Genomic DNA, 9,595 nt, shown 5'->3' with positions numbered 1-9,595 from the left:
CAGTGCCCTTTTGAACTGCTGACACAGTGCAGAATGGATTAGCCAGGGGTAGATTAACAACAGGTGGCAGCTCACGGGCCCGCTGCCTCTGCCCCTACAGAGACGGCCAGCAGCCCCGCAGCCAGCACGGGGACATGCGGGGCCGTGGGGCTGAGCCCTTTGGGTTTTGCTTCCCCCAACGCCAAGGCGAGGGCCTGGCTGAACCCCAGGGCTCCCTGTGCACGTCCTTTCCCTCCCTGTGTCCCTCACCTTCCCGTGGCTTGGCCGGCAGCACCAGCTCGCTTCAGCTGCGGCGTGGCTGTTTTCCATCTCGCAGAGAAAAGGAGAATGCAGGTGCTGTTGCGAGCTTATCCATTCCTCTCACTTGCAGAAGAAAAATTCCTTCCCTCTCCAAGCACTCGGAGCCAGATTCCCCAGATGTTGGCGAAGCTCTGACTATTGAGAGCCTGAAGCCAGCGTCGGTAACATCCCGGTGGTATGGGTTTACATCAGAAATCGCTCCTGGCCCGAGCATTGCCAAAGAGCTGAACAGCCTCTCTCTAAACTCCAGCTAGCAGCAGGACCCAGATGAGAAACGCGCCACTTCTGTCACAGCTATGCTTTCCCATCAGTATTACAGGAGTTGTTTAGAGCAGACGGAAACGTTTCTCACTGGGAGATGTGCCTACAGCACCTAGGTTAACATCTTCCTTCTCCGCTGGCAAATGCGACCTGCAGGCAGGGCAAAGTTCAGGCCGTTTTAATGAAAAACAATTTTTTCCTCCTGTAAACTAAACAGATCTGCCTTTTTTTTCTTCCTCTTTTTAAAGGCAGGTTATTAACCTTTAAGCAGATGGATGTACAGTAATCTTCTCGCTGGCAAGAAAGGTAACAGCCACGCAAGGTGCATCTGCTTACGGCCAGATGGAGGCCACATGTAAAGGTGTTGCATTTAATCTGAGACAAACAAGTGTTTATTATTTGTGAAAGGATCTTCCACTTTCTCCTGCTTTTCAGTTCGTAACTTACTCGCGGGGCAGGGACAGATGCTCCGAGTTAGCGATCTGCTCCTTTTGCTGCGGCCCTGCCGAATTCCTGGATCTCATTTTACAGCGCTTTCTGCTCCCAGCCTTCTCCCCCGCCTGCCTTTGTATGAAGTGTGGCAAATGGGGGATTGTTCCCCACCGGCCCTCAGCCAGAGGCACCCAGCACTGCCTGTGCCTAGCAGGCAGCTGGGACTTGGCCCTCTCTTCCGAAGGCAGGGTTCACAAAAGAAGGCCTGATACATTTTCAGGCAGCCAGGCCATCGGGTAAGAAACAGCGTTTGGCCCTGAAGCCCTTGGGTATCTTACCAAAGGTAATGCTGGTAGGTATTCTGCTCCTGCTGATGGGAGATGGTCACACTGGGCGGGTGGATGCCCATAAGCAGCACTTCACAATCAGGCCCACTTGCTGTTAGTTCTCTTTATATGACCTTCGTCCTCCTCCTGCCCACCTCATCCTCTCCTTCCCCACTCAGACAACCTAGCACCGAGCCCTGATCCAAGTTCAGAGACCTCACGAGACCACGGCCAAGTCGCATTGATCTTGGCTCCCAGCTATTGCAGAGCTGTTGCTCTCGGCTGGACAGGAACATTTCCTACTGATGCAAGTAAGCAGGCGTTTAGCATGAGGAAAGGAAATCTGAAGAAGAATTACTGGATCCTTTTCCAGACAAATGAAGACAGCAAACAGGCAACCTTGCAGGGAATACCTTTCAGCCGTGCTGCCTGCTTTCAGTCGGAAAACTCCCTGCGTGCTGCGAGCTCCATGCCACTCCACTTAATTGCATCAATTGTCGCTGTTATCCTTTAATGGGAAACATAACTCGCTTTCAAAGCGACCACAAGAAGCTGCAGACAGGGCAATCCTGAAGATCAGCAGAGGTGGGACTGCATTACAGCCATTTCCATCAGGCTGAAATTACACAGAGTGCACCAGGAATGTCTCTAAATGGCTTCAAGCCAGGACAGGCTGCAGCACGCCGGCACTGAAAGTCAAGGCCAGCAGTCCTCTGCCCTGGTACTGAGCTACCCAAGACTCCAAAGCATGGCTGTTCTGCCAAAACACGGGCTTAGGATGCTGCTGTTCAATCCTGTTTTCACCCACACAGCTCCTCTCCATTTGCTCATCTGCAGCAACAGGTACGATGCTGGTTTATCCAAGCAGGACGACTGGGGTACTCAGTTTGTTGCCCTGCTCAGGAACAGCAGTGGCAAGAACCAGAAAAAGAAGTTAGGCTATCCTACATATATTTGATCACACAGCACGACACACAAACAACAGATCCACAACTCAACAGCAAAGCAAAAGCGTTCCAGATGATCGTTCTGCTGAACAAATGCGCTCTCTCTCTCTCTCTATATATATATAAACATAAATATATATATATTTTTTTCAGGAGGGTGGAAGTGCCCACCTGCTAATTGGATACCTTTCAGGTGCTACAGAAAGATCCAAACTCTGCGTTCAAGGTTTCTGGTTGGTTTTGACAGGAACAAAGTTTTGGGTCCTAAAATTTTTTTAAAAGTCAATATAGGTGGAACATTTCTCTAGTTTTTATTCTGCTCAACTGTTCCAGAACAGCCTGAAGTTAGCAAGTGGACCAGCTCAGTTTATAGTAGTCATCTAAGATGACTTTGCAAAATATTTTTTTGCTTTAAGTATGTGGAAGAAACTCTCCGTGATTGCAAGAACTCCCTGTAAGGCACATTTGGAGCTATATATCAGTTTATAAACATACTTTGCAGCAGTCTTAGCAAAAATTAAACTTGCAACTCTTTAAGAGTGATGAAAATAATCATACTTGCTCTGTCTTCTCTCTCAGTAAGGCATTTAAAATCCACTTTCTCATCAGCACTGTCACTTTCAGTTTTTTTCCCGTGTTGTGCTGAAGAGTTGTGGCAGTAGCTTCCACATGAAAGGGATGGACAGGAGATCTCTGCAGTACAAATTAACCCTTTTGAGATCTTTCCTGATGCAAAGATGCTCTCTCTACCTGTGGTAAGTACGCAAGGTGCCAGACACTTGTTATGGAGCTTTCAGTGTAGGGAAGAACGAGTAGGCAAGGCAAAATATGGACAGGTCTTGCTGAAGTACATTGTGGATATTTGAGTTTAACAGAGATTTATGTAGCAAAACAGCCTGTCATTGCAATTCTCCTTGTAAATGCAGTCATCTTTCCTGATGCTTTTCCATATACCAGCGCAGCTCAGAAAGTGAAATACAACAAATGATCCTTGGATTTACCTTTTAATATACCAATGTTAAACTCTTTTGATAACATATATACAATGAAAAGTTAACAATGGTCTTAATTTAGCGACTGACAACAAAACCATTCCAAATCAGTCATACAGATACATCTTACCTTTACAGATTTTGAACCAACAAAACCAAAACAAATATAAATGTAGTGGGGAAGCAAGCCATTTTATTTTATTTATTTATTTATTTTTAAACCAGTCAACTGCCCATTTTTCTCTATGGCACAGAGAAAAATTACCATGTAAGTGAGACAGGGCTATGAAAGTAAAGTGCTAAAAGGTAAAACACGACTGATACAGGTCACTTGGCATTTTGAGGAAGGGGAACCCACTCAGACACTCCGGGATGCAGACACAAGGACCTGGTGCCTTTTACTGACTGGAGACCATAGACCGGTTTAGGAGGGCTGGTTAGGCTGTCCGCACCTGAAAATAATCCACCAACCATTTGAAATCCTCCAAGTCTTTTAAAATGCCAGGCAAAATGTGGATTTCTGGCTTTACTGAGAAAAAAGCAAGAAATCAGAGCAGCTTCACAACTTTGTGTAAGGAAGATGCGACAACTCAGTTATATTGCCAAACTATATCAGCCCCAAAAGAAAGGCTAAAATTCAAGTGACCGCTACACTTTCATAGAATAAATGTGCTGAGCTTCTCTTGATGCCCAAGCACCAGGGCATAAAGCAACAGAAAGATTTGGAAGATTCACGTGAATGAACAAACGACACTGCAAAGGAGAAATAGCAAGCAACAAACCTTCCTCGATCTTGTCATACCCACTGTGCTGAAGCAGTTTTTGTCACTGCAAAAGCTGTCCTCCTAGCTCCCTTACACCCTCTCCCACAGCAAATTCGGAATGAAACAAAGACTACAGTGAAAAGCATTTACTAGTAATTAAACGTTCCCAGAGTTTCGGACGATACAGTTTACAGGCACATCCCAGGGGAGTTATGAAGTGAAGCATCCCCTCAGAGCTATTGTTCCAATATGATTTTCATTCACAGCACATCCACTGCGTTGGGCAATAAGATAAAGTCTTAGTGGGGGTGAGACAAATAGGAGCAGATGTTTCCTGTTTCTAGCCTGACTTTCATTTGGTTTCTGTCATTGCTGCCTATCCAGCTTAGGAGAGGGGGTGAACTGTGATGCCTAACACTTGTCCTATTGTTTGGGGTTTGGCAAAATCTGAGGAATAAGGCTGCTCATAGCAGAGCAGAAAAACAGCCCATCGAGGAGGATATCCCTGTAACTGGCAGCAAGGGAGGTTTCAAAAGACAGCCAAATCACCCTTATCTGGTAACAGACGTTTTATCAGTGGAGCTGAAAAAGAGATTCTTTTCTCAGCCCAACGTGGAATCATCTTTAATATCAAAGGACAAGAGGTAATGGTCCAAGCAATTTTATTTCTGTTATTGCTGCATTTAATTTTCTAATTCAGGTTAATTTCAGTATTGAGAAACAATTCCAATGCTTTTCAGAAATGTAAAGCTTCTCCAAAAGCTTTCCTAAGCAGCATGTTTCAGTGGCAGCCTGTAGCAATGGGTTCCTTAGTTAAATCACAAGCTAAGACCCAGCAGTTTTTCCAACAGTAATTTACAGGAGTTTGCAAGTGTGTGTTAGTGTCTTGTGTGTACACATATCCCTGCACATCAAAGCTTTAACTGGGAGTTTCTGTAAATTGAAGGTTTTTACAAGTCAGTACTACAACACGCTGCTTGCTGAAGAGGATTCAGATGTTAAAACTTGCCTTCACAGCTGCCGTTCCAATGTATGGCTATGATGTAGAGTTGTTACCTGGCTGTTCTGTTTTGCTAATGAAAAGCAAACATGAAAGATACTTCTCTGTGAAATACTCGCTTTAACACAGTCCTGGTCTCTTGCATGGACGCAGCAGAAAACCTGAGATTTACGCGGAGAGAAGGGCTGCAGCATTTGGAGCTGCATCCTGCAGGTCTCTCTGCATTAAGAAGACCATCCTCCCAGCTGCTGTCTGTCTCAATTCACATAAAAAATAAGTAACACAAAATGGTTTGTCCTTTAAACCACGTGATAAACACAGATTTTGTATAAAAAAATTAATATTTGTCCCACCATGCAGAAAAACAGGTTTGGTATTCAATTAAGCCTACAATTAAGCTCAAAAGTTGCAGGCCCACCAATAACCCAGGAAATAAGCTCCTCCTGAAAGAGAGCACCTACACAATCCAGGCAGTTGTTTCAAATGTATGGATGCTTAGAGAATCAGAGGACTGCAGGACATTCGATAGAAGAGGTCACTCATGCCACAGAGAGCAATATTCAGTCTTATTCTCCCAGGCGCACAGCCTCCTTTGGGGAGAAGTGTCTGACATTTCTGGTAGGACGCATGAATATAATCAATCCTCTGTGAGCAACAGAGAGTCAGTTGTTCAGCTTTCCGTTCCACCTTTGTGCAATATAAAGGTAAGACAACATACTAAAATACAACATTAGTTCCTGTTTCCCGTGGGTGTAACCCACCCTAGCGTTTTTGTTTTTGTTTTTTTTTTTTTCTTCAGGGCCTCATGTTCCTCTTAGCACCTTTTCCACCGGTGTTTTCAGCACTCAGGTTTGTGTCACAGCTGCCGTTACAAGCTGCCGATATTGGGAAAGCTCTTCAGTTTCTCAGGAAAGTCATCTTTGTACAGGACGGGGTCAGCTCGGTGCTCCACCACTTTCAGGGGCATGGTCCCGAAGACAGAGGCAAACTTATTGATGCATTCAGATCTGGTGAGAGGGAAAGCAGCGTGATTAAGAACCACAATAACCAGGCTGGCTACCAGCTCCCACACCAACACAACCAGTAGGAAAACAATGCCGTAACCTCCCCTCGTGTGCTTGGAGGTATTTCAGCCATGCTGCCTACTACTCAATAAAAAAGAGAGCCTCATTGCAGAGAGAACTGAAAAGGAGCTGGTGTTCTTTGATTTATCCGTTTAATCACGGAGAAGAGCAAGGGGATGCCGGCAGCAGCACATGTGCACATGGAGGTCAAAGCTGCTCCTCTCCCTCCCCCTAGAATTCCAGTCATTCTTAGAGCGATGTACATGCTGTAAACCAGAACAGATTAACTGCCAACATGTCTCTTAAAGGGCCGCTCTTGGGTCAGTTTGGCTCATAACCACAGCTCTGCAAAATGCAAGCCTTTGTGAAAGTGAAGTTCTACAAAAAGTCTCTTTTTTTTTTTTTCCAGACCTCTTCAGAAGCTCTGCCTTTTCCCACAAAAAATAATCATGCCTTAATGTATAGGTAGCACTGATTATACTGTAACTTAAAGGTGAAGCTGAATAAAAAACTATAAAACAAAACCAACTAGCTTATTTTGTCTAAATCATGAGATACTGGGCAGTAAGGCCTCCCATTAGCATAAAGATGAGACCGCTGACGATTCTTTCGGTTTTAATAATCCCGGGTGTCAGCAGTGCTGTGGAAGGGAGCAGCCTTGTGCTCCAAGAAGCAAGCAAGCAGATGTTTAACCTTCCAGTGCTCCTTTAACTCTTTCACTGAAAGACATGCTACCTGTGGAAGCAAGGCAAGCAGAACGTGCCTAATCTCACCCTGGCCAGCACTCAGCCCACAATCACTCCCTACTTCATAATGCAGCTCTTAAAGCTTTCAGACACCGAGAATCATGATGACAGTCCCTTAGATGTAACACACCAGAGACAGGTACAAGAAAAAGGGTCACGTTTCTTCCACTGTTTAGAAACTAAAAGAGAAAACAAAACAGAGACGAGTGCTTTGACTCGGCTAGAGAGGCTGCTGTGCTGCAGGCGGTCCCGGAGCAGGTCTCTCGCCCCACAACCACTGCACTCCCTCCCCGACCCCTTCGAAGGGTTAGGGGGTCACTGCGGCTCCAGGATAATTTTCCTGAGCAGAGCCAGTCAATCACAGCAACCGAGTGTGACAGTTTTGTGATGGGGACTGCTCAACGCTGGCCCGAACACTCGTTTGAAGTAGATGGGACAGCAAAACTGGTTTTCAAAATTAATTCCTCAGCCTCTCAGCATCCTATTGCTCCCTGCTTAACTGGAGTAAATGACTGAAAAACACAGAGCCCAAGCTGTAGAATGGCACATCCCTACCTAGCTGTTTCAAGCTATAACGGTCATATTTCAAGCCCTTTCCTGGCCTGAGAAGGGAGTCAGAAATTGACTTCATGGGCGATATTTGAATAAAATATTTAATGGAGGTAAACACAGAGATTTGGCTTCTCCTCCACTGCTTCAAATCCTGCCTCTGCCAGTAATGACTGAAAGGCATTGTAATGTCACAGCTGCTGGGCTGCCTGCGCGAAATGAATTTGTTGTCTCAGCCTGCTGCCCGAACCCAGCGGCACCTCAGAGCAAAAGGCAAAGCTGGATGGAGAGAGGAGACAACTGACCTCCTCCCTCCACAGGCTGCACTGCTAAACCAAAGGCGAGGTCTCAGGAGAAAATATCAAGATGGGATCCCTCTACAGCTAAAATTATGCTGGTGGTAAAACCATTCAAGCATAGCAGTACAGTACCTTCAACCATCAACAAACCGCTTTGCTGTTAAAGAAATAACGTTAAAAAAATGGAAAAAAACATGTTCTAAGCATTCTGGCTGAATTGGAAAAGCTGGTCCTCAGGAAACGTCAAATTCAAATATCAGAAGCAGCTTTTTGGATGAAAGAAATGTCACAGATAAACCACAAAGTGTGTTCGAAGGAAAGCTGCCCCTTTCCAAAAATTTCATTTCCTGCACTGAACTAAATCACTCAAATGCCAAAGCATTTGCCACTTTTGGACCACATAAAACAGAAGGGCCATCCAGCACATTAAACATGCAGAGGTAGGAAGCCAAGAAAAGAAAACATGTCATCATATACGAAGGGTAGGTGTTTGTCTTCGTTGTGCTGATATTTTGCAAATTCATACTGAGAGAGGCATCTTTGCTTCCCCAAATTATTCATCTTTTCCTTGCTTTGCTGACAATACACGGTTGTGCTCAACAAGGAATTAAGATGGTGTGAACTGGGAAACTGGGAGCCCTGTTGCCCCTGACAGACTGGATCAGCCTTGTTCTTGTTAAGGTCTCTCAAGCAGCTTCCTCTCCCTTAAAATATTTTTGGGGAGGGTAATTCTGCACCTACAGCCTCTGGTCAACCGTTACCTGGCCAGTTTGCCTCTTAAGGGAAAGTCCTCCTGTTTTGACTTCAACAACTATTTATTTACATGTCCTAAATAAGACGCTGTGTTAGTGTAGCTGCAGAAGCAGCTCAGCCTCTTGCCACATTTACTGTATAGACAGCTGCCCTCTAGGCTGCATCTTATAAAGTTCTCAATTTTTTGAGAGCCAGATGCAAAGTTGCTAAAGGCAGAAAACTTGTTGCTACTTAAACAACACCTGTAAATACATGGATTATGAGATCCTTCTAAAGTTTTTTTTCTGAGACCTGATGTAAAGGCTAACCCAGGGCAAGAAGGGGATTCTTGGTTCAAAGCTTCCTTTAGTTGATGTATTTTAATGATGGAGCTCGATAACCCTGAGGACTTAAGTCTTTTATTTATCTCAGAAAAATTGCACAGCAGGACAAATAGCAGGGTTGGCTTTCCCATGACTGGCTGTAAATATCTTCACTACTGGTCAAAAAAAAAATAAATCCCTTAAAATAAGAGGCACAATTCAACCATACCACTGCACCATCTTTCCATCGTTGTCTCTGCTGAGTGTCAAAATGCTGAAGGTAGATAATAGTTGAGTGGTAGATAATTAACACAAGTGGGGTGAGAAGGTTTTATATTATCAATCTTCAAAATGAAGCCTGAAAACACCTGACTTGTATATGCCCACAGCTTCCCCTCCTGCACCCAGACTCCACTGCAGTATTTACAGCTTTGGCTGGATACAAAAAAGTATGTGGATTCACAGTCTACCTAGCATTTCTTGCACCTCAGTTATGTCCACTGTTAGAAACTGCAGAGGAGAAGCAAAGCAACAGTTTAAACGTGTTCTCAATAAACTGTCAATGATATTTTACTTCGAGGATACGAGAATTGCTGGAGACATGGAAGCATGACCTTTACCCCGCATCATAATGCACTCTGGAGCAAAGACCACTTTTTCATCTTCTGTTTTTACAGTGCTAACCTTAATGAGAACCTAGTTCGTGACTGAAATTCCTACGTGGTGTTGTAATGCTACTACTACGATCATCGGAAAGCTCGACTGGGTTCAGGGAGCCCATCCTGTAAGCCAGTGCTGAATTGCTAGATAAACAATATCCTCCTGGGCTTCCTTCAGCTAACATTTAAGATCTACAGAGC

The 9,595-nt window shown here is 44.7% G+C and overlaps 1 protein-coding gene across 1 annotated transcript in view; it reads right to left on the bottom strand.

Moving 5' to 3' along the window:
• Positions 1-3,254: 3,254 nt before the first annotated feature.
• Positions 3,255-9,595, bottom strand: part of EXT2 (exostosin glycosyltransferase 2) — a 69,645-nt gene continuing 63,304 nt past the window's right edge. Inside the window, exon 14 of the mRNA XM_032188183.1 lies at positions 3,255-6,029. Within this exon, the coding sequence (XP_032044074.1) occupies positions 5,891-6,029 (139 nt within the window). The 3' untranslated portion in view covers positions 3,255-5,890. The remainder of the gene's footprint in view (positions 6,030-9,595) is intronic.

The sequence above is a fragment of the Aythya fuligula genome, chromosome 5, assembly GCF_009819795.1.
Source record: "Aythya fuligula isolate bAytFul2 chromosome 5, bAytFul2.pri, whole genome shotgun sequence".
Classification (NCBI taxonomy): Eukaryota; Metazoa; Chordata; class Aves; order Anseriformes; family Anatidae; genus Aythya; species Aythya fuligula.
Note: the sequence above shows the minus strand (reverse complement) of the source record. Positions and strands in the feature narration are given on the sequence as shown.